The 25,641-nt window shown below is 48.3% G+C and overlaps 1 protein-coding gene across 1 annotated transcript; it reads right to left on the reverse strand.

The window, feature by feature from the left end:
• Window positions 1-418: 418 nt before the first annotated feature.
• LRRC74A (leucine rich repeat containing 74A) lies at window positions 419-23,910 on the reverse strand. The gene is made up of 13 exons (XM_087828784.1): window positions 23,874-23,910; window positions 22,289-22,417; window positions 19,463-19,635; window positions 16,717-16,824; window positions 15,647-15,743; window positions 13,431-13,480; window positions 12,977-13,058; window positions 9,036-9,121; window positions 8,139-8,333; window positions 5,231-5,326; window positions 2,624-2,770; window positions 640-747; window positions 419-505 (listed from the first exon to the last, which is right to left on the reverse strand). The coding sequence occupies exons 1-13, from the start codon at window positions 23,908-23,910 to the stop codon at window positions 419-421; spliced, it is 1,395 nt and encodes a 464-aa protein (XP_087684910.1).
• Between the last annotated feature and the right edge of the window lie 1,731 nt (window positions 23,911-25,641).

Consider the following 25,641-nt stretch of genomic DNA (forward strand, 5'->3'; position numbering starts at 1 on the left):
GTCACTCCCTAAGCTACAGCACAGGTGAACGACCCGCAGTTCCCCAAGGCATTGCGCCCAGCTCACACCTCAGTACTTGGAACTTGACGTCCCTCTGCCCTCTCGTCTATGTCTGTGTGACATCCCCGGCCTGAGCGACACCTTCTCTCTGGGCTACCGTGGTACAGTACCCCTTTCGCCATGCCAGGGCCTAACCATTGCTCCTCAGCGTCCCCTCCTGTCTGCTGAGCACTGTGTTCCCAGGGCCTGGCCCGCAGCCTGCAGCATGCGGTAGGGGCTGAAGCGTGGCGGAGTGAGCCCAGGAAGGTGAGAAGGGAGGGCGAAGGCGGCCTGCTGCGCGGGGGCGAGCAGGCCTGATAGGGTGCAGACGGGCGCCCCGCTGGGCCCGGCTGACAGGGGGTGGCCGCGGGGCCTGTGCTCACCTGAAGTTCACCATGCCTGTCTTGTCATCCAGCCGCTTGACCAGCTCCCTGAGTTGGAACCGGTTTAGGGGGACCTTGTTTTGCTGAGGAGGTAGATGGAACATGTGAATTAATGGAGCTCTCCGCTTACCTGCTCTCCAGCCCCCCCAACGCACGCACACACACACACACGTGCTTGCACACACACAGTGCCCACGGGCTCTAGGGATCAGCACACCTGTATCATGGCTTTCCAGAACTTGCCCACAGGCATCTTCACCATCCCAGTAGGGTTGAAGCTCTTGAAGAAGTCCAAGACTGTGATCTTGTTCCCGTCCGCGTAGCTCTGAGAGAAGCAGGAGACACCGGGAGCAGACACTTGACCTTAGAACATCTGTATCAACTCTCCCTCCCTCCCCTGCCCCTCCCGTCACAGGGTGGCCCGGCTCCAGACCTGGCAGGCAGAGGGGGAGTGTGACAAGCAGACCCAAGAGCTTGAGTCTCAGATGTGAGAGTCACTTAAGATCAAAAGTTCTGTGCAGACTGATGCTGTGAAGGTCCCACAGCATCGAAGGAATTGGGCAGTGATAGTATTTACGTGAGTTATTTAGTTTTGAAGTTGCCTCTGCTAAGACTAGTGTAGATGGCACACTGTGGACGGTGGGTGGACTTGTGTTGGCTCAGAGTCCAGAAGACTGAACCACAGCCATGCTGTGTGATGGGCAGGACTGGCTCTCAGAATTCATTTAAGTCTCATCATTTCACACAAATGCTTCTATGGAGACGTACTGTGTTAGAGTATTTAAAATATATATTTCATTGCTTTCATTTCAAAAATATTACCCACTCTATTGTAAGGTAATTTTAGATTAGTAGAAAGAAGAAAATGAAAAATAATCCATAAATCCAATCCCACCATCCAGAGGTAACATCTTAATGTGTATCCTTTCATCTATCTGTCTGTCTGTCTATCTACCTATCATCCATCCATCCACCCATCATCTTTCTACTGTACATACTATTTTATGAAATGCACTGTAACCAATACATGTGAACACCTTTTCAATACCATTCAAATATTCTTTTGGGGTCCTTTTTTTAGTATCTTTGCTCACCTGAATCCTTGACCTTCAAGGCCCTTCCCCAACCCTGTCTCTGCCAGGAAGCATCCCTTTCTGTTTGCTCATGCCCTCTAATGTGAATTCTGATTATATTTGCTGCTTTGCCACTTATTTATTACTTATCATATGACACTTTCTATTAGCAGTTACTGTATCTGTCCCATTTCCCAAACGCAACTGTTGGCCCCTGAGGGGAGGGACTGACTGTATTTCACATTGTGTGTGTGGCTTGGTCTTGACTAGGAGGTTCCTGCTCTGTGCTGTTTTAAACAAGGGGCAGACCCCCCACTTTGCATCAGATAACTCCATTCCTGTTCACTGAAGCATCCTGCTTCCCTTGCAAAACAGGTTTCCCCTTGGTTCCACCTGAGGTCATCTGACCTGTAAAGATACTTGATACCCCTTTGCCTTTTAGAACTTTGGGGTGACTGCCAGTGGTGGAAACACCAGGCCTGGGGCTGGTTGCTGCTCTGAGGTAATCAGACCAGAGGAGCCCTAATATCCCCTCATAGCTCTAATAGGCTCTGTTTCTTTATTTTCACTGTTACACCTGCTTCCTGTGATTGTCAGAGTCAGTCTAAGACTCAAGCCAGGTTACCAGTAGATATAAAGGACTTGAGGCTCCCTCTTTAGCTGAAGCCACCAAATAGCTGTCCTGACCACGGGTGTCTTGGCTTCCTTACCAGCTGCTGGAAAGAACCCACATTTATTGGGTGCTTGTTATATGCTAGGTGTTGTTCTAAACACTTCATGTATATGATAGAATTTAATCTTCACAGCAGCCCTGCTAGGGTGTGTATATTTATTATGCCCATTTTACAGGTGAAGAGACTGAGGCACAGTGAGGGTCCTACAACAGCAAGGGGAGGAGCCTGGCTGGTAGAAACCTTCCTGTTCCAAGCCCCTCCCACTTCAGTCGGTTCCCAGCGGTTCCCCTGGCCGAGCGACCTGAAATCCATAGGGAATATTCCACAGCTGATCTGAGACAGTCCTGGTGAGAGAGGATTGTTCAGGCACTTTGGGGGAGGGGAGACTCTGGGTAGCTGATTGGAGCCAAAGGACAGCTCTCCAGGGATCCCTGAGCGGAAAGCAGGGGCTTACCTGGATCATTTTCATGGCGTTTGACCATAGGAAGACGTTCTTCTTGACAGAGAGGCCTTGCACTGCCTTGTAGACCACGTCCAGCTGCGGGTGGATGGCATACACCCCGTCTAATAGTTTCACGAACTGCTCGGACACCATCACATTCTGAGGCAGGGAGAGAGGGGACCCATCACGGGGAGGGCACCACCATGGTGCCATCTCCCTGCCCAGACTAGTGTCCCGCCCAAGCCGGCAGAGTGCTTTGTCTTTCCAGTTTGTTCTGCAGTGCTGCTCCCAGACTGCGATGGTGCCCATGGTTTAGAGCTCCTGGTTTAACCTGTAATACATTTCCCAGGTGATTGATCAGGTGCTCTGTTTGAGCGCTGGGGGCTATGGCACACTGTCACCTCAGCTATGCTGTCAGGTGGCAAGCACACGTGTCTGCGTGTGACAGATGAGATGTAGAGACAGGGTTGTGAGACTGGTCTGGGAACCAATGCCACGACATGCCCATTTCTACACCAGTGCTGTCTTCAGAGCAGGTGCCCTGGAAGAGGACCTCTCCTTCCAGCCATCTGGGCACGGCTCAGAGTGCACTGGGAACCCCCTTATGCAAGTGCCCTGAGAGCTGGGTCACAGGCCGCAGGAGAAGACGCGTCCCGTGAAATAGCGTTTGATCGAGCCTGGCCTCCGCGGGTTTGATCCACCTGCGTCACTCCTCCGGCGTGGTTCTGAGTATCTCCTGCCTTTCCAAGAATTAAACTCATGCTTAAAGGCTGGAGACTTACTCCCTTCCCTTTGCAGATATTCTAGAGAAATTTCTGGAAGCATCTACAAGGAAGGAATTCCAACACCACTTGGAATTATGGCTGCATAGTTGACAACAGGGAAGGAAAAGGCTAATTCAGACCTTTTGGTTCTGGTAGGCTTGTTAAGTGGCAACATGATCCTAGCCCATGGGGCTCTGTGTCATCTGGAGCCTAACCAGCACCGTTTCTGACATTCCCTCAGACACACCAAGCCAGGCCCTGGCTCCATACCAGCTCTGTGGGAGGGAAAACCAAATATCCACAAAACCTGGACCCGAGGCTGAGATTCAGAGGCAGGGCAGGGTGGGAGCTGAGGCAGCATTGTGGGGTGCGAGGTCAGAGCTGTTGAATGAGGGTGGAGGGAGGGCCTCCGAGGAGAAAGACCATGAGTACGGGAGCCTGGGGCAGGGAGGAATGGGTAAGGGGTCACAGTGGAAAGAAAGTAGGTATGTGTTTATAATGTTTTATAATCTATGGCAAACATTAAATCAAAAACATACTTGTCATTCAGTTCCAAGGAGCTTGGGTTTAAATATTCAAGATATCATCACTGAGATATTGCAAGGCATTAATATCTTAGCAAAATATTATATATGTGCGGCATTAAGAAATGTACCACTGTGCCTTTCTAGAGCTCTAGGGTAGGAGGCAGAAGCCCTGGGTTTACTCCTTGCTGTGGTTCTCACTTGCTGTGTGGACCTAGGCAAGTGACCTGACCTCTCTGTTTCAGTTTCATTATATGTAAAATGAGGAAAAGTTCTGTTATGGTTGAATTTTTTTGGTGTTCCCACCAAGAAAAAATGTTGAAGTGCTAACCCTCAGTAGCTGTGAATGTGACCTTATTTGGAAATAGGGTCTTTGCGTTAAGATGAGGCCATTAGGGTGGGCCTGCTCTGGTGTCCTTAAGAAAAGGGGACGTTTGGATACAGAGACAGACTTGCAGGCAGGGAGAATGCGAGATGAGCTGAAGGCAGAGACTGGGGGGATGCATCTACTAGCCGAGGAAGCCAATGATTGCCAACAACTACCAGACATTAGGAGAGAGGCATAGAACAGATCCTCCCTCGTAACCCTCAGAGGGAACCAACCCTGCCAACACCTTGATTTTGGACTTCTAGTTCCCATAACTGTGAGACAATAAATTTATATTGTTTAACCCACCCAGTGCATGGGACCTACCTCCCAGAGTAGGATCAAATGAGCTGGCATATATAAAATTACTTTGGGGGGAAAAAGGGTATAAAGTGATAGACAAGCATAGGATACGGTTAGTATCAGCTACCACCTTCAGGATGATTCAATCAGGAGTACCTGGCAGAGTGAAGTCACCTCCTCAGGCTTTCCTTGTCCATCAAAGGATTTTTTTTTAAACCCTCAAATACTTCTCTGAGTAGAGTGGGCTAAGTTATGAAATAAAAATACAAGTTGGTCTATGTTTTACTACTCAGATTCTAAAAGGCTTGTGATTCTGGAACCATCTGGGATTCAGGGCCACCCGTCAGCAAAGCTGACATAAACGATTCCATCCTGGGGTCCTCCTACCTTTTCCTGGCGTGTCCATGTCTCTGCTCTCAGGCCCCCTCTCAAGTGCTCAGGGCCTGGGTTCCTGGGATCTGGCAGATTATTTCACACTTTGCTCCTATTGACTGAATGGCTGCTCCTACTGAAAGGACCCCTGGGGCAGAGTTGTGCTCCAAAAGGAGCAATCTTTTTGGGTAGCATTTGTGTGAAGGCCTGTGAGGGATGGAGCTATTGGCACCTGCCAACATGAGTGGCCATGGTAACTGGTGAGAGTAACTACTACTTGATTACTTACGGAAATGTCAAGGTTTTCCATCTTGGATTTGGGGTTCCTTTTGATGGCATGGATAAGTGAGCTAGCCCCTTCCATGTTTATAGGGTTCAGGTAAAGCTGTGGGAAGGGGGGCGAGACAGGAGGAGGCTGAGGTGGGAACAGGAGAGGCTGGTTCAGAGCATGGCACTCATTTCTTTCCATCAAATCACAATCTGCCTTCCACCCAGACTTCTCTGTAAGCACCTGTCTCCCTGTCCATCTGTTTGTCCAATTATCCATCCACTTGTCCATCTCATTGTTCATCCATCCATTCATCCATCCACCCACCCACCCACCTGTGCATCTTACTGCTCATCCATCCATCCATCCATCCATCCATCCATCCATCCATCCATCCATCCATCCATCCATCCATCCATCCAACATTTATCAGGACACCTGCCATGTGCCAGTTGCTGGGTTAAGTGCTGAGGGAGACATAGGCAGACATGAGGAGGTCTCTGTCCTCAGGTAGCTTATGCTCTAGAGGTGGACACGGGCATTTAAATAGGTAAATGGCATCAGAAGTGAGATGATGACAGTGACAAAGGTACACACTGGTATTGCAGGAGCATCCAGTACAGAGGAGGGGACACTTGAGCAAAGCCTTGCAGGAGGGATGGGGATTAGTGAGGTATAAAAAGGGGTGTGGGGTCGGGCAGGGCCAGAGGAGGGAGTAAGATGCAGCAAACATGACAAGAGCAGCAGTGCCAAGGGGCAGAGGTGTCCGGGCCATAGCAAATATCTCGTGAGCAGGAGCAGAGAGGACGGGGCCACAGAGCTGGCCAGATCACACAGGGGCTCGTGGGCTTAGCTAAGTACCCAGGGCATTATCGCAATGGTGGGAACAGCTGGGCTAACAGCTGGGAACATGGAGCCCCGTTGCTCTGCTTACCAGCTTCCTGGCTTTGCGTTAATTCCCCGACAACTGTGTACCTGTCACCTAGGGCTGCTCTGAGGAGTCAAAAAACCAACTCAAACAAAGCATTCAAAAGAGTGCTTGGTAGATAGTAAGCAGCCACTGAATGGTAGTTATTCTTATTGCAGGCTTTCAGCTGGTGGTTTCGTGATGAGGCAGGCCAGAGCTTTTCCTGAGCATCTACTGTGTCAGCTGTTTCCCAGGCTCTGGTGCATTCCAGTGCGAGAAGTCCTGCCCTCAGGGCTTAGCATCTAGAACTCTTTGCTTGCCTCACTGCCCAGGGCAAATTATTTTTCCAAGATCAGGGAAAGGAGGGCTGGGGCTGGATTATTACTCTCCAGTAATAATTCCAATGGCAAAATTGATGTGGCCTCCACCTATGAGCCAACTGAGAGCTATAAATTAATCTTTTTTCTTTCTCACTTTTAAAACATTTAAAAAAAATTAAAGTATATTTATTATACTTGGTCATTGTAGAAAAAATTTTAAAGAAGAGAGAAACAATGTTCAATTCTCCTGTATCCTAATAACCAGGAAAAACTTTTGCTGTCATTTTGTTGAGGCAGCCTTTTAGTCTTTTAAAATTCAGCTTGTCTGAACTTTCCTTGGCTTCCCTGGCCACCGAGGTGGAATCACTTGCAGACTGGATCAGCCTCTCTTCTCTGAGTTATACTTGATCCCACTCTGTCCAGGCCAGAGTCTCAGCTCTCCTAGTCACTAGATGGCCATCTGGCCTGGTCTGGCCTCCAGTCACCATGTTCCCTCCACTGATCAGAATCTGACCTCCTCTTGTAACCTTAGCAGCTCTAAGGTGATTGTCCTCCTGGATGGCAGCTCATGTTCACTGATTCCTAACTGCCATTCTTCTTCCACCAGGACCTCCACCTCTGTGGTCCCCTCAAGCCATGCCCACATCTTGTGGGAGTCAGTTGCAGTGGAAAAGTCAGGTAGAGCTGACGTCTCTCTGCCTCCTGTTGGCTGTGTGGCTCAAGCAAGTCACATAGCCTCAGTTTTCTCATCTGACAAGTGGAGCTAACGGAGCCCACGTTGGAGGGCTGGCCTGTGAGTAAGGAGGCAAATCACCTGATACGGGACCTGGCTCTTGGTGGGAGCCTCAGAAGGGAAGCCTCATCTTTCATCTGTTTTCCCACTTCCCAGAGCTTCTGTTATAAATTCACATCTATAAGCAAATTACTTTAAAATGAAATATGCATTCATTCACTTAATAAATATTCACTGGGTACCTACTATATGCCCAGCACTATGCGAGGTACAAGGGCTATAAATATGGGCTACAGGAAACACAGTCTTTGTTCTCATGAAGCTCTCACACTAGTTCAACACAGGCAGTCATTCAAATGAGGGCGTAAAGAGAAACTCTGGCAAATTCTACATGAGGGGAGGGAGCATTGCAGGCTCAGGATGGGCAGAGAGAGGCCCTGGCAGGACCAGGGAGATGAAAGGAGACCCTGAGGCCTTGGGTGGGAGCAAGGGAAAGCATGGGGTAAACTGAGGTTGGGGAAGAACACAGGGCTGGGAGAACTGGATTTGAGCAGCATGTGGCCATGGCGGGGGCTATAAGCTGGAGGAAAGTAGATAGCAGGAGGTGGAAATCAGATTCATGCTCAGGAGCCTGCAGGAGACCCCAACAGGGGGAAGGAAGACCAGTTAGGAGATGACTACTGTCCATGCTCCAGGTGAGAGAAGGGGGTGACATTCAGTGTACAGCAGAGACAGCCGAGAATATATGCACATGTGAGGCACAAGGTAGGTTTTCCCAGTGATTCTCTTCAGCAATGTCCGGCCCCATCACTCTGCTGTCCCCATCCCAACATACATGGACACACACTCACACACAATGCACAGATTCGTACACAGAAGCACACCCATGGATGCGCACACATGGATGCATGGACACACACACAGATGCACACACAAAACAGCCCATTCCTAGCCAGGTAAAGACTCTACCTTCAGAACTTTGAGGTTCTCATTGAATTCCAGTCCTCTGCTAATCTTGGTGACCCCTTCATTGCTGATGTCATTATTGCTGAGGTCTAGGTAGGTCAGGCAGCTGTTGAGTCTGAGGACATCTGCGAGGGCCGCAGCCCCGTCATTCCCAAAGCCATTCATGGAGAGATCCAGTGTCTTCAGGGTCATGTTAGACTCCGGGGGGGGGAGGGGGGGGAAGAGCATTGGCATCAAGGTTGCATTCTCTCTCCTGTCGGCATCCAGACTGGGGACTCAGTGGTTCCCAGGAGAGAGATCTCTGCCAGATCTTTCCAGACCTCCCCTCTGGGCTCAGAGTCTCAAGTCTCATTCCTTTTGGGTTCTGGGTCATTCCCTACCCCATAATTAAACTGCTCTCTTGAAGCACCCCAAAGATGCCATCTAGGCCAGGGAAGAGTGAATTTTCCTAGATAGAATTTATACTAAATAATAATGGGCAGCCCTGGCCGGTATTCTTAGTGGTTAGAGCACTGGCCCGCTAACCAAAGGGTGGTGGGTTCAATTCTCTGTCAAGGGCACGACCCGGGTTGCAGGTTCAATCCCTGGCCCTGGTGAGGGTGTGCGCGGGAGGCAACCAATCGATGTGTCTCTCTCACATCGATGTTTTTCTCTCTCTCCCCCTTCCTCCCTCCCTTTCACTCTCTCAGAAAAGCAATGGAAAAATATCCTGGGGTGAGGGGTAACACACAAAAAAGAAAAGAAGAACATGTATCCAGGAATTGTGGGAGGGAGACCAACAATATGAAGAGCACTTGGTGAGAGCTCAGTATACCCCGATCAGCGGTGACCACGAGGAAGAGGTTCAGGATGGCAGGGCAGGCCCTCCCCTGCACGCCCCACGCCCAGGGAGCACCTTACCCGGAGACCGTTGCTCAAGGCCACAGCTGCCCGCGAGCAGAAGTGATTCCAGCTCAGATTCAGTGACAGAAGCCCTATGTTGGAGGCTGGAGAAGGGGGGAGTCAACTTAGCATCTTCTGCACCCTGGGGACCCACTCTCGGGGTTGGCAGACATCCACACATAAGGCTCGCTCAGTGTTCATGAGAAGTAAAACGCTGAGGTAACATTTTTTCTAGTTATTCATTTAAACCCAAAATCGTATGGTGATTTCCACTGCGGGCAACGACGAAGTAAAATAGTCATATTCATGTATTGCAGGCGGAAAGCGAATTAATATTATCTATTTGGCAAATATCATCTGGTCACAAGTGTTTTCCTATTACAATGTGGATACCCCATCACACAGCAGAATCACCTCTGAGACTTCCTAAGGAGACAGGATATGAGAAGAGCTACATGCTTGTAGCTGTTTGCCATGGCATCACCTATAAAAGTAAGGCTCGTGACTCACAGGGAGCGGGCAAAGTACACATATACCCATCTGGTGGAATGTTCTGCCAACATTAAGGCAGCCGAAGATAGCCCGGGGCAGAGGTTGATTTACACAGGGAGGGTGCGATGGGCGTGGCGCATCCCGTCAGGTGATGTGCACTTGGGGACCTGCAGGAGTGGTGGCTCCGGAATTTCTATCCTGTTCAGCCTTAGGGACACAATCCGTTGGAAGTAGTGAGGCATCAGGCTTGTCCAGATGCCAGGTTTGCATAGAAATTGCACTTTTTTTTTTCTTTTTTTTTAACTGAAAGATGCTTTTGCTTACATGCCGCATAGGCTTGGAGAAGCATCCTATTTAAGCACATTATCACTGTTACTTTTATTTGGGGAGGGCAGCTATGCCGAGGACACCTGATAGTTTTTAAATGGACTGTGGACTGATCATGTCTCTCTTGGGTCAACCAGCAGCATGTATTTTCAGTAAAGTGCACAACACTTTATATTATTTGGAGAACAAGCTTTCTCCCCCCCTCTCTCATTCTCTGTTTACCCTGTCCCTTTCCTCTGTCAATTCCCTCCCTTGCGTGCCTGCCTCTCTTAAATGGCCACAAGATTTAAACATTAGTTCTGTTCTCACCACTCTCGCTGTGTGACCTTGGGCAGGTTACTTACCCTTCCCTGACCTCTGTTTTCTATTGGTAAATGGAGATGTTAACCCGTGTGCGAGGGTTGTTGTGAGGATTGATGTAAAATGCCTCGTGTATGCTTGTCACGTGGCAATCACCTAATAGTTGGTAGCTTTAGTAATAATGATTTTGAAAGCTGCACATACAGTATGATGGTTACTATTTAAAACAGAATGTTGTCTCACTTATTTTGTTTTAAAAATTAAAAGTTTAAAAGTGTTTGAAAATAAGTTTTCAAATGGAGACTTGGACTGCCCAACAATTCTTTTACACTTTATTCCTCCCTAAGTGCTAGTTCATACCTTCTCCCCCTCCTCTAATCTGTGGGCCTGTAGCCCACTCTCAGCGGGAGATCTCGCCTCATATTCAGGGGGCAGTGAGATGGGAGAGCTCCCCCCACATCACCGGCCTACACGCACCTGCACCCCCTCTTGGCTCCTCCGTTTCAGTGAGTGAAAGGTCCCTGTGCCCTCTGAGGCGACCCCTCCATTTTTGTTCCAGATGCCACTGCCTCCAGCCTTTTCAAGGACTTCGCTCCTATAACTATCTCCTCTTTCTGCACCATCGGTTTCCTCTTCTTTCCCTCTCTCAGCATCTTCCGTCCTTAAAAACCTTCCTGTCCTCCCTGTCACCCTGTCTTCCTCTTCCAGCCTTGTCTCGGCCGAGCTTCTGGAGTTGCCCATGTTGCCGGTTCCACTTCTCTGCGTCCCATTTTCATTCAGGCCACTCAGTCCACGGCAGCAGGATTTCCATACATGCTCGCCCACGTCACTAACACAGAGCTTGTCAAGGTTGCCAGGTATCTCCATGTCACCAAGTGCTGCGGTCACTTTTCTGTACTCATCTGATTTGGCTTCTAAGCAGCACTTGACCCAGCTGACCGCTTTCCCTTTCTTGAAATTCTCCCCGCTGGCTCGTGAAATCCTCACCTTCCCCCGTTCGCCCCACCACTCCCTCTGAGGCTCTTCCTCCCCCTCTGCGCCACCTAAAAATGTTGGCGTGACCTGGGAATCAGTACCACCCAACTGCTCAACTCCGTGTACACTCCTTGCCTGGACGGTTTCACCTTGCCCCATGGTTTTAAGTACATCTATGTGCTGTTGACGACCAAATGTACTTGTCCAGTCCTGACCGAGCTCTAAACTCATATAGCAAACTGCCTACCTGACATCCCCAAGGATGTGTTGAACTGGCATCGCCAACATCACATGGCCCACATGGAAATCTTGCCTCCTAACTCTTGCCTCTCTATACCTGTGGCTCCCTGAGTTTTCCCCGTCTAACTCAACGACACGCCATGCAACCAGTACCTGAAGCGAAAAGCCATGAGTCTTTCTCTTTCCTTCATTCTTCGAGTCAACAAGCTCTTTTGGCTTTACTTCCAAGATACACTCTGCTCCATCACCATCTACTCCCGTGGCCCAACCTATTATCCTGTCTTGCCTAGGTGGCCACATGGGCCTCCTAATCTGCCTCCCTCCTTCCATTCTTGTTCTACTCAGTTGCATTCTTCATACAGAAGTTCTAAAACTACAAATCAAACCGTTCACGTCATCCCCCACGTTCATGTCCTTCAACAACTTCTTGCCACATGTAGAATAAAATCCAGACTTCGTGCATGTCCAAGTCCCCAGAGACTGACAGGAGTGGCTGCAGGTCACCTCAATGATCTCTAGTCTTTCCATTCTCCTCTCCTGTCCACTCTGCTCCAGCCACACTGCCCTCCTCCCCCCATATTCCTCAGGCATGACAAGCTTTATTCTTTCTGCCAGGAATGCTGAGCTTCCAGAACCTAGCACGGCTGTTTCTTCGATCTTTTCAGGTCTCAACAGAAAGCCACCTTCCCTGTGGGGCTTTCTCTCACCACCCCACCTAAATTGGCACCCTCCATTCCCACCACTAAGAGTGTCCTCCCTTTGTCTACTCATTTCCCCAGGGATGCACATTTAGGAGCTTTCTATTTTTTTTTCTTTTATAACAAGTTTGCAATGAACCTCCTTAGACTTGTGTGTCTGCGTATGTGTGTGTGAGCTTCTCTGAGACATGTAGAGGTGAATTGCTGCATCCTAGAATACATGCATTTTCAATTTTACTAAATATTGTCAAATTCCTCTCCAAAGTGCCTTTACCTGGCAGCTTCTGAGTGTTCTTATTTCTCCCCGTGTTCACTGCACTGTATATTGTCTGACTTGAAAATTCTGCAGCTTTGGTAGGTGACAAGGGGGCATCTTTCTGTTGTTTTATTAATGGCATTTCTCTAGTTACCAAAGAGGCTAGGCACTTGGCTTTCTTTTTTCACTGACCACATGCCTTGACCACTCTTTCAGTTTTTTGGTGTTTTTTGGAGTGTTTATCATCATCTAATTGATCTCTAGGATCTTTTATCAACATTCTGAACACTAATCTTTTATATTCTACAAATGTTGCAAATATCTACCCCCGACTGCTGCTTGTCTTTTAACATTGCCCACAATGTCTTTTATCATCTCCAGTTTTAAACCTATTGTCAAGTATATGTGGGTCACTTTTGTTACGGTTTATACTCACTGTGCGTATATAATAACTGTTAGCCTCCTCGAGGTCAGCAAATTATTTCTCTAGATGTTCTTCTGATCATTTTAAAGTTTTACTTCCCACATTTACAATGTATTTCAGGTGTGGCCTACATCACTTCTATAATTAGAACACTTAATAACAATAAAACCTGGAGGTGCAGCTCTTATAAGAGACTGTTAGCCAAGTCCCTCTCCTCTGCTGGCCCCCTCCCTCCATGGGGACTCACCCAGCATGTGTCCCAGGAGCTCCCCTCCCTTATCAGAGAATTGGTTGTGACTGAGATCCATTTCCTTAATTCGGTAATTGACCTAGAGATAAAAAACAGTGGAGAAAGAGGCCTGTGTGTCTTCTATGGGACTGCAAACACCTCCTGTATCTTGGGTCATTGTGATAGAGGCTCACGCACACCCAAAATTAGGCGGACAGGGGTCTTACACTGAAGACAATTTCTTGTTCAATTCCTGTTTGACTGTTGATGACACCTGGGAGAGTTTATTGATAACCAAACAGCTCTATCGCTTGCTGTAGCTTTTGCCAGAATCGGCAGAGTCCAAACACTCACCAACTCTCTAAACCATGCAAGCGGCCTCATTTCCCTATACCCAGAGGCACCCTAGGTCCCCCGGATCTCCAGGGACATCTCCAACAGGGCTGGGCTGTACCCACCCCCTGCTTCTTACCGACAGGGCCTGGCACAGCAGCTCTGCAGATTCATCCTTAAAGTTATTTCCTGCAATGAAGGGGGGCGTTAGCAGTGCCCTCCAGGCTAGCGCTCCTGTACCCTCCCATAGCCTCACTCTGCCAGGCGCTTCCCTTGGAACAGTTAGATGTAGAATAGGTGGCAAGCACTTAAAGCAAAAATACGGACACAGAAGAAAACAGGAGAAAAAAGAGCAACTATTTACCATCCCCTTTAAGGTTTCCTTCCTGCTCCGCCGTGACTGTCCGGGGAGCTCCGGGAGCTAGTACACTATATATACCCTGTGCATTACCGGCAGCATCAGCCCCTAGCCGAGGGCCTACAGTCTGCAGCATTGTAAGAAATGCTGATGTAGTGTAAGCAGCGGAGACAGGCCAGGAGGGGGCAAGCGAGGCCCTTGCCTTTGCCTGCAAAATCTAGGGGGTGCTGAAAAGCTCAGTAATCTCAATGAAAAATATCTTAGCATTAAAAAAAAAATCAAAACCAATGCAAAAGGGCCTATGATGAACAAAATTTAAAAATTTTAAATAAGGGCAGGACCTGACCCTGCACTTTTATAGCTAAGCCTCACTCACCTCACCCCAATCTGTCCCTTTTGGATCATGTTTTTTATTTAAAGTGTTGATATTTTGTTCGTCGCAGGTTATTTTTGTATCAATTTTGACTTTAAAAAATATTGCATCAAGATATTATTTACTTAGTTCTGAGCTTTTTGGAGCCCCTTAAATTGTGCGACTGAGGTGAGTGCCTCCCTTATCTTACCCTAGTCCCTGCTCTGCTAAGCAATCTAAAAGATTTCTGGGAAATAAATGACACAGAGGCTCATCCCCAAATTTCTCCTTTGACCCTTTAATAATCTTTGTATCTCTAGCACCTAAATAATGCTTGGCACATAACAGGTACTCAATAAATGCTTACTGAATGAATGAATGAATAAATACATCCACCGAAATACAAATACTTCTTTGGCTGTGTCTGGTACTGGGGCAATAAAATGACATAAAGAGCTAGTCAATGTATAAAATTAGGTAATTTTAGAATTTAGCAATTCAAGGAAACGCAGCAGCTATAATTTGTTCAAATACTGTTGCTCACCGGTTCTCTTCTCCTTCTGGAATTCTTATTAGCTATATTGGGCCCATTCATTCTTTTATATCCTCTTATCTTTTATATTCTCTATATTGTTATCTCGTATACTATAATGATAGGTAAAATATCCTTTTACCTCTCTTCCAGGTCACTAATTTTATTCACCTATATCTAATTTGCTGTTGAATTTATCCACTGAGTCTTTAATTTCAATGATTATATATATTTTATATATATTATTATATTAATATCTATTTCTAGAAATTCTATTTTGGGGGAGATCTTCTAAAAAAATAGTGATTTGTTCTTGCATGTTTTTATTTTTTGTTTTCTTAATCATATTAAACATAGTTTATAGTTGGGTGCAAGATATCTGCTTGCTGTTTCACTTAATTAATAATGCTCCTATGCTGTTTAGAGGATAAGTTATATGGTCACTCAATGTACAGTATATATCTGATAATTATATTTCTGAAGTTACCAGCATAGGATCACTTTGTATGTTAATTTCTTGCCTTGGGGATTCCAGGACCCTGCAGGTGGCATACATTCAAACTACAAACCCGAGGGTGGGCAGGTCTCTGGGTACCAGAATTCTCAATTGACTTTTTGTTTTCTGTGAGATGGACAATAAACTAACTAAAAATAGGTATACAATAGGGGGTCAGGTAGCAATAAATGCCATTAAGGAAACCTAAGCAGGGAAACTGGATAGAGAGTAATGGTAATGGAGAGGGGCTGCTTCCACCAGGCGGTCGGAGTAGTCCCCCAAGGAGATGACATCTGAGCAGAGACGTGAATGAAGTGAGAGAACGAGTCTTGAGAGAGCGAGCCTTGCAGAGATATCTGGGGGCAGAGACTTCAAGGCAGAGGTAGGAATGTTGCAAAGTGAATCATAAGTGGATTGCCCAGGGAAGCCCGGGAGGCAGCGTGGCCGTGGAGGGGGGCAAGGATGACTGGAATTCTTAGCAGGGTGTAGACATAGTGTTCTGGTCTCTGGAATCAGAAGGGCCTGGTCTGGCTCAGTTCATCTCGGGTTCTCCCTGCCCTTCCCCCCTTCTCTCCTTTCGTTTCCAATGTCCTCTCCCTTCTCTTCTGTGGGCTCACCTGATAGCTGAAGTTTTAAGAGTGAAGAGGAATTTCTGTGGAGAAACTCTGAGATGATTTTTGCCCCCTGGAAGCCAAGAGCATTGTCGGAAATATTCTAGAAGGCAAGATAACAGTTAAGTATGTACAAATCCCAATAAAGGGCCCTCGTTAATAGAAGATGTGAGAGTGGGGCTGACTGGAGGCCTATACTAAGGGCGTAGGTCCCGGTAGGGAGAGGGGTCCTGGGCTGGAAGGAAGGGAAGAATTAGCAGGTTCAAAGGAGAGGATAGGCGCCTGGCTTTTCCAATGCCTCGCTGTGGGGCCCTCCGGCTGGTCTTAGCGTCTTCTGAAGTCATCTTCAGTGTCACCCTATTTCCCCAATTTGGCTCTGATACTGTAGATAAGCACATAACAACTTTTTTGAAACCCAAGTCAGCTATACTGAAGTGTTTGGCATAAAACAATTGAAAAATGAGTTTAGAGCAAGTCATCACTTGTAAATTCCATTCACTGATTCATGAAGCATGAATGGCTGTGCTGGGAAGAGCTAGGGGGATAAATGCACAGTCCTTTCAGGCTAGTGGGAGGGACTTTATATAAATCCACTACTATGATCTTCATTTTTTCATTTTTTTATTGTGGTAAAATAGATATAATACAGTGTTCACCATCATAACCATTTTAAGTGTACAGTTCAGTGGTCTTTAGTATATTCATATTGTTATATGACCATCACTATCATCTATCTCCAGGCACATTGTAGTTTATGAAATTATTTCACATCTTTATTTTTTTAAATTTTACTTTAAGACAACTACATAGAAGTAAGTTAATCTATTTAGGGGTTTCAAGGTCCAAACAGAAATGGTTTCTTAGGGTTTCCTACAACCACCAGGAACACAGTCCCCCTGGCCAGCCTCTGATGTGTGGCTCTCCTCTGAGGAGTCACTTGTAGAGGAGAGAGGCCCCCAGACTGGTTGCAGAAAGCCTGGAGCTGGCCTGGGCTCAGGCAGGGGCCTCGGGCTTGTCGGCAGTGGGCTCTGAGCCCCCGGGTGTGGTGGTGGGGACCAGCAGGGGAGACACAGTACCATCTCCTGGAGGTAGTAGTTCTCTTGCAGCATCTCCACCAGGCTCTGGATGCCCTCCTCCATGATACTGTTGTCTGCCAGCTCCAGGGTGACCACAGCCGTGTTGGACTTCAGCCACAAGGGGCGGCGAGAGAGACAGAGGTGGTTGGCGACCTAGGCAGTTCCCTGACCTTGCCCAGCACCTTTCCCCATCTCTTGAACGTCCCAGCCATGCCAAAGGGTATGTGAGATACAGACTAGCAATTTTGGAGGAGTAGACAGGAATAGGGGAACAGTGCAGGAGATGAGCCATCCCACTGATGGCTGGGACAATACAGGGGGGCAAAGGAGGTTTACAGCTGTGGGTACCCGAAACACAGTTTATTCTTGTATAATTATTTATTAATTATTGTATTATTTATTTGTATTGCAATTGTAAGCCTACTTTTGTCCATCTCTATATGCTTGTATTTTATATTCACATTTTAGATGTATATTTTCTAGGGCAATATGCTCATTCTGGGCACCTCCACCAAGAGGGACTCTGCACGGGACTTTAGAAGAACATTAAAACAAAGCCCTGAAAAGGAAGAGGTCCAGGATGAGCAGAACATACTTTAATTATTTATTTAGCCTTGAGGAGAGAGGCCTGTGACCTACTCAAGATTAAGGAGAATTCGATACACTTAATAAGAGTATTTAAGCAGAAGGCTTTAAGCATAAAGCGTTTGCTGCGCCTGCTTTCCTCAGAAGCCTTTCTTCTAGTTTAGGATTAAGGCATGTCTGGTACCCTCTTCTATTTTTCATTTTATTTTATTTTTTAAAAAAATATATCTTTACTGATTTTAGAGAGAGGAAGGGAGAGGGAAAGAGAGAGAGAGAGAAACATCAGTGGTAAGAGTCATTGGTCAGCTGCCTCCTGCACGCCCCCTACTGGGGATGGAGCCTGCAGCCCAAGCATGTGCCCTGACCGGGAATCGAACCGGGATCTCCTGGATCACAGGTAAAGGGCTCAACCACTGAGCCACGCCAGCCGGGTTCTGGTCCCCTCTTTTAGTTAGGATGTTGCCTTGGTCTATTTGGAAGGAGTTGGACTTAAATCTTAAATAAATATCTATATCCAAGCTAGTCTGCGTTGCCACGGGGAGAAAATGACTGGCGTTGAAGCATGAGGGGCTGGGGCTAGCTCTAACCAGAACTTGTATTCTTCCCTCCCCCACTATGTTCCCAGTGTGGAAAAGCAGACACATCTTTGGCTGTGAGCATTTTCAGAGCCCGCCAAGCAGTGAGAGCGGTGGGCAGTAAGGAGCTCTAGCTCCAGCAAAAGGGAGAAATGCTGGTGCGAGTTGTGCCGTGCGGATGGTCCACCCAGGGCCTTCCTGAAATGTCTTTCGGTCTCAGTGCTCCGGGATGGGCGCAATCCCGTTGTGCTCCAAGTTAAGGGAGACAGCTCAGGTGGCCTCCTAGTTTAGGTGTCACTTAGCAGTGGCTAGAAACAGGTCAAAGGACCACTTCCAGAGTCACTCTGGGGACCGGCGCAGCGTGTGGTCCCCAGAATCCACTGAATCCATTCACATTCATGTCACACGGGCGAGTCTGTACTGGTCACCCTCTGTGCTGAGTGTTGGGGAAACAAGGTGAACAGCGAACATCGCTGCTCTCCGGGGCCCACACTGCACCAAGTGCCAGGGCAGGGAGCTAGGCGGTTGAGGAACAGAAGTGAAGAAGCATAAGTATGAGCCCTACTATCAGGACACCTTTATCTGCACCAGGTAAACACAGCATGTGGAAAGTTAAACAGTACAAAAGAGAAATGAGCGATACAGGGAATCAAGGAAGAAAACAGGAATTGCTGTCACTATGAAACACGTGGTCCAAGTCCCAAGGGGCTGTCATTATTACCCTTTCCGCCCCCCATGACACTCGGGAGGTAATGGTGCACCCTGAACACTCCATTAATCAGTCTCAGTGCTCAATAAATCTCAAGATGGCTTTGTTCTTTCTCTGCTCTTCCCTTCCTTCCCTCCCCCTCCCCAGAAAGTAGCACAATCTCACATTTTATGTAACTTCTTAATGGGCATGAACTAAATGCAAATACTGTTATATTTCCAAAAATGAGAGTGCTTTTTCTTTTTTTAATTGAACTTTCCCTTTGCTGTTCTAAGTGGACAAACAATGTATTGCTCACAGTTGTTAAATTTTCTGTTTTCCTGGGATGGGAATCAGTTCTGTATCTAATCAATTAGAATTATATAAAGCTATGAGGAACTCAAGGTCAAGTTCTTGTTCGCTCATGCTGAGCCGAGAGAGAACATTATTCCTATGGGAAAACACGATCCACTCTACCGTGTGATCCTTAAGAACCACAGCGCTGCAAAAGGCAGACAGGGAATGGCTGGCTCAGTAGTGAACCCATTTATAGCAAAGGTGAGCTTTGGAATCGAGACCCAGGATGACATTTTGTATTGTGCTCTCGAGTTAGCACCCAGCTCAGCCACTTTTCCAGGGCCTGTGGGCTGGTGCCTTTGCTTCCTGAGGAGGAAAGAACATAAACTTCCAAGGCTCAGGTCTCTAGCAGCCTCCTTCCCAGGACCTAATGGGGAGTCCATGCCTGTTGGGGAAACTGGCATTCAAGCAGAGCCTGTGGCAGGGTGTGCATAAAGGATGCAATGTAGGGTCCCTTGGGGGTCTCTCTGACTCTTGGGCCCACCACCCTGTCAACCCCCCACCTCTGCCAGGCTTCGTGTGCCTCCACTTGCATGCTCACCACCAGGGCGATAGCAATGGCCTTGGTACCCTTGGGGCCCAGCCCGTGGTGGCTGAGGTTCAGGTAGGACTCCTCCATGTTCCGGAGGAAGTAGGAGACTGGCACTACGCCCACCAGTTTGCAGGCCTCCATGTACAGCTCCCTTTGTCCGGTGGTGAAAAATTTCTCAGTATCTGCAGAAAAAGGTGCAAATGGATGAAGTGGGGGTTCTCTTCTGCCTTTGCCTTATCTCTCCTCTAACCCCAGGCCATAATCACTTCTGAGGATCTGCCCCTATGGGTGTAAGCTTCAGAGGGCAACTCCGGTTGGGAAGTCAGTCACCGGTGTGGAGGGAGACTCTAAGTCCAGAAAGCCTCATGTGGGTGTCTCCCTTTGGGGAAGACATAAGGCCCCTGGATTTAGGCCCCAAGCTTTCCTAAGAGAAGGAGCCCCACCCCCAAGCGTCCTGGGTTGGCCGCATCAGTGACTGATCACCAAGGGCGCGTGAAGGCCTAGGCCTCCGGCTCACCTTGGAACAGCTCTGAAAAGCCAAGCAGAAAAAGGCTGGTGATCTGTGGTGGCTGTGAAGGGAGTCTCCATTTCAGTTTTAGTTTTGCTACCGCTGTTAAAATGTGAGCCATAACTAAAGTATTACTGAAGACTTAGAGAAGGACCAGCTTAAAAAGCCCAAGCAGGGCAGCATGGGCTTCCCAAGGTGGCAAATCCGGGCAAGATGGAGACACCCCCAAATCAGCCAGAAACAAAAGAACTTGCATGGGAGTGGGCTTTCCTCTTTTGCAGACTTGCATGTCATTTTTCCTCCAAAAAGGACTGTCACCCCTGCTTTACCAAGGACAAAGCTAGCCCCAAATTACACACAGCTGATCAGTGCTAAAGCCAGCTGACAGAATTAGGCCTTCATGTCTCCATTCCAACCTCTTGGAGCCTTTGTTCTGTAGGCTTTAGACCAGCCTGGCTCGTGGGCAGTGGGCAGTGGGCAGTGGGCCTGCCTGGATTCCGGATGCCCCCACAGCTGTGTCCTCATTAGGCAGAGCCTGCTGATGGCAAGACTTCCTGGGGCCAGCTGGGGTCTAAGCCTGCATCTGTGTTTCCTCGGATCCCGGGGCCTTTGGCCAACCCACCACAACCATTTCTAAGGCGGACAATGAGAGCTTTGTTGGCAACAGGACAACGGCTTGACAAGGAAGTTGATTCTACAGGGGCAGCTACACATTGGCCTTATCTCTGCGATGGTTGTAGAGCTGGGTTTCTCAACCTCGGCACTGCTGATTGACACTTGGTGTTGGGTGAGTCTCTGCTGTGAGGGGCTGTTGTGTGCAGCGTAGGAGATTTGCAGAATTTCTGGCCCCTGCCCATGAGATGCCAGTAGCATCCCCCACCCCAGTTTGCCAAATGCCCCCTGGGGTGCAAAATCGCCTCTCTCCCTCTTTTGTAGCCTCACACCATCTTGCTATTCCCACCCAGGCTCATGTCTGAGGCTGTCCCTGGAAGCCATTCCCGCCCCAGTCCCAGCATCTCAGCACCAGCTGCAGGGGCACCAGGAGTGGAGCCGCTGAGCCCTGAGTTTCTGTCTCAGCACAGAGTTGGCACCAAATTTAATCATTAGAGGTTCTCATTTGCCAAAGCATCATAGGTAACCCCCAGCTTTGTCCTTGGCACTAACCCTGCTCTCTTTGATTCTGCTGAGCCCTTCTAGCTGTATGCACTGTGGTTGTATTTTAGAGGCAGCTTGTAACACTGTTACCAGTTGTGGGGTGGGGGTGGGGGGGTGAGAAGGGGAATGAGAAGCTGGAGTCCTGCTTCTTCCAACCAGGTAAAATTCAGTGTTGAAAGCAACAGATTTGAAGTGAAAAAGAAGCCCGACAAAGAGCAACAAGATGCCCAGGGGTTGGCAGGGAGGGGGTCTGTGTGCAGGGTGAGTTGTATGTTGACCGGGGTGGGGGTTATGAGCTGACTGTGTGGAGACCTTGATGGCTGAATTTGGCAGAACAGCCTCCCCTGCATCTCTGCTGCCTCTGATCCCTGCCCACCACCCAGCCGTCAGAACACAGGAGAGGGAGTCACTGGGCTCGCCTCCGCCTGGGAAGTTTGAGGCTGGCCCCTCAGGTAGGGCCAGCGCTAGCCTCGCCTTGCTTCACAAGCGTTCTCTGCAGCACTTACTGCTGTGGAGGGGAGGGAGGACGTGCTGCCTGCTGCAACAGAGTCTTTGCTGCAGCTCACAGCCCCCCTCCTTCACCCCCCATACTCATGCACTTGGGTGTGTCCTGGGGCTCTCAAGTAGGGGAACAAGAACTCTAATGTGGGTAAAGACACCAGTATGCAGGTTGGGCCGCGGACACTCCAGGGGCCCCTGGAATGTGGATGCTGGAGGCTGATTGGCAGTGCGGGGTGAACTTGGGATCAGCAAATATTGGTAAGCTCTCCGTGGCCTTGGGCAACTCACATAACCTCTTTAAGCCTCAGTTTCCTCCTCTGTCAAGGCAGGTAGTAATGCCCACCTCCTGGGACTGTGGCAAAGGTGACACAAGATGCCACATGTGGAAACATTTGGAGCATCAGAAATCCCTGTTTATTTACAGGTTCAGCACTCAACAGGCTGATGTGACCACTCTGCTCACAAGCCAGGCCCCAAGTGTGGGGCTGCTGCAGCTGCTGCCACCAGCCTCCTGGAGGACGTGGCACAAAAGTGAGCACATGCCTTCTGCCACCTTCCTCCTGTAGGGCCCCCCCCCCCAGCAGAGCCGTGGCCCCTGGGGAAACCAGATCTCTCCCACTTCTAAGGAAGGAGGCAAACTGCCCCCTCGCCATCCAAATGCCCACTCTCACCTTCGATCTCGAGGTCTGTTTCTGAACTCTCCCGGGGGGGTTTATCTTTATCGACGACTGGGGGGGCTTCGGCCTCACAGTAGAGCATTTCATCACTGCTCTGTGATGCTGGCTGGGTTTCAGTGTCCTCTGGAAGGAAAACACGTCTCTTTGATTTTGGAAGTGAAACCCGCTAGCCTTTCAGGTGGAGCCACCACCAGCTTCCCTCCACCTCTGTTCCCTTCCTCTGCCTCCCAGGTCCTGGCTGCAGCCTTTGCCCCCCCCCCCCCCCCCAAGCTTCACATGGCTCAAGATGCCAGGGGACTCCATTCTGCAAGCCCTCCCTCTCTGACACTGCTGCTTCCCGACCCAATCATCTGTGGGGTCTTGTGCTACCCTCTTGTGTTCTCTGGAGACTTGCTGCCCTATTTCTTGTTTGAGGCCTAACTTGGACATTGGCTTCTTGCTCCCTCTTTTCTTTCTTACTGGTTTGGGTGGGGTTCAGGGTTGCTTTACTCTTTTCGGGAAAGGATGTGTCATTGGCAGGCACAAGCGATGCTGAAGGCAAGGGGCAGGGTAGGAAACTTGGACAAATGTAAAAGAAACCGGAACAGGAGCAGTCCCAAGAATCAAGAGGGTAACTGGATTCTTCCAACCCAACCTCTATTCTATGACCATGGGGAAGGAATGGCTTACAAAATCTCCCTGGGGTTGAAATTCATTGCTATGATTAAATACACTTGTTCTGAGCTCCTCTCACTTGCTAGATACGGCTTTTCTGCCACTGGGCTACTATCTGAGACCAGCTGTGGGTTCCTGAAAGCCACACACAAATGCCCAGAGCTTATCCTCTTACACCAGTAGGAAGCAGTGCTTTGGGGAAGTCAGGCTTCACTGCCAGGTGGCCAGTCAGAACTTAGCCAACCTATTCCTTGGGTGGGCTGAACATTTGTGGCAGCCCACCCAAGTTTTGACCACCCAGGTTCTAAGATGGGGGTTCCTAATGAGTCTACACAGGTCTGTATCTTTCTTGGTATTTATCCATAGACCCAAGCCCCAAAATTTATTTCCCAGCCTGTAAGGTAAGATCTGTGTGATAAGGGGTTGAAGCAGCTAATGGCCTGGTAGTTAGAAGACATACAGCAGCTTAGCTAGAAAATTTACCTATCAAGAAGTGATGACTTTTTGAGTCTTAATTTCCTCATTAGTCAAACAATTTTAGAATTCCACCCAAGCAGTGGAATGCTGGTAAATGTTTAACTGGCTCTCCAGAAAAAAATCCTGATGTGTAGTGATAGCCAATCCCAGTGGTGTAAATATTCCCAACATGGGTGACTTCAAACTACCAACATGATATTGACCAGCTCAAAAAATGAAATTTAAAGTCAGCTAGAACTGGTAGGAGCCAATTCCAGCACAACATACATTCAACTCTCTCACTCCCTGCTTGAAAAGTCCTGAAGCCAAGTCAATATAACAGGCCATCCCAAGTATAGAGGGTCCCAAGTGAGAAGGGCACTGGGTTTCTGGGCCCCTGTGATCATTGGGTGTTATACTGAGGCAGCCTGGAAGGGCCTGAGTGGTGAGAAATGGGATGCCTTTTCACCTGTCGTCTCAGACTCAAGAAGTTCGTCATTGTCCATGGTGCCAGAGCCCTCTCGGGGGCCAGCTTCTTGCCACCTTTCTGCTGCCAGGTTCTTGCCACCTTTCTGCTGCTTCCCTAAGAAGTACACCTGTCCATTCACCTGTTTCAAACTTTGTGCACTCTGCCCTCACATAGACAAATCCTGGGGAGGGGTGTGTGTGTAGTTATCCTTCTACCCCAGTGAGCCCTGGGGAGAGTGGGCTTTGGTGGGAATTGGACATGTATAGATTTGACCCCAACTCTGGGAGACGTAGCTACTTTCCAGAATCATCAGGGAGAGTGGTACAGCTCAATTTTTAGGAGCCAGTCAAAAGGATGCCTACCCGCCTGCAACTTTATGACTTAGGAGCCACTTTCATTTCATTGGCCACATTCCATGACCTCATGCAGACATTGTGATCCATGTGAGCGGGCCTGGCAACAGCAAGTTTGCCACCCTCTTGGTGGCTCCGACAGTCATCTTTTTTCATATGTCCGCTGGGGCCAAGCTAAGGCTTGGCTGTGATTACGCAGGTGCTGTGGGGGTGCCTCTCAGTGGTGTTGTATTTCTCTCTGAGTTAGGACCAAACCCAGGCCCCTTAATCAGGTGACTGTGAAGAGCTGCCACCATGTTCTTCTCTCAAGGTGGTTGTGCTTCAGGTATGAAATATTTCAGTGATGGGTGAAGTCCATTTTCTTCTACCCAGTTCTCCTTCTTTTTTTCTTTTCCCCTTGGGAGAGTATCCTCAACCTTGAAGCAGAAGATCAAAAGCAAAGCACAACAAACATATGTTCTATCACTACAATTTGTTGCAGCCAAACCATTGTTCAAGCCAAACTACTGGGCTGCCTAACTTGAAACCACTCAACCGTCATTCCCACGCTTGGCTGTTTTCACATGCGTTGGAGTTGAAGTTCACTTGCAGTTTACTGTCAAGAGAATCTGGAGGCATGTTGGTTCCTTCTTGATAAGCTTTCAGCACATCAGCGGTCAGGTCAGTGACTAGTGGGCTTGGGGACATGAAAATCTCTCTTTGCAACTCAGAAGAATGATGAAGATCTAGGAATTTGTGTAGGGAAATTGAATCTTGGGTCATAGAAATATGTAGAATCTTGGATCAAAAGAAATACATAAAATCTGAGATGTTACTAATTTCTTCAGGCATTCATTCTGAAAAATGTTTATAAGAGCATCTACTATGTGCAAGGCACTAAGATAAGGACCATTATGGGGAGGGGATGCAGACATGATTAACATGGACCTTTCAGGGTATATTATAGATAACAAGATAGAAATTGAAAGGGCCACCTCTAGAGTGTGAAGGTCCTGGGCAAATATTTCTGGAGAGCTCCTGTTCACATAAACAACTTGAGTCACCCCAAATCAACATGGAAAAACCATTCTGGTGGTCCAATCTCATGTGGTTCTTTGAAAGAAATATCAAATATCAAACAGGCGAAGGGAGTGATCAACTCCAGGCATAATTTGGTAAGCAGGAGTCTTGGAGGCCCTCAGATCATCTGGTCAACCCTATACTGATGCAAAGGATAAAACATTATCCTTAAAGGGGAGCAATGGGGACCAGAGAGTATGCAGGTATTGGTCTAAACTCTGGGTGCTCCACCCGGGCAGGATCATGTCCAGATACAAAAAGCAAATTAGAAAATTTGGAGGAAGGCACTCCAAATAGCCATTGGGCACCAGCACCACTTGCCTGGGTCTAAAGGCAGTACTAGAAATTGATAAGGG

The sequence above is a fragment of the Miniopterus natalensis genome, chromosome 1 (genome assembly GCF_054644295.1).
Source record: "Miniopterus natalensis isolate mMinNat1 chromosome 1, mMinNat1.hap1, whole genome shotgun sequence".
Classification (NCBI taxonomy): Eukaryota; Metazoa; Chordata; class Mammalia; order Chiroptera; family Miniopteridae; genus Miniopterus; species Miniopterus natalensis.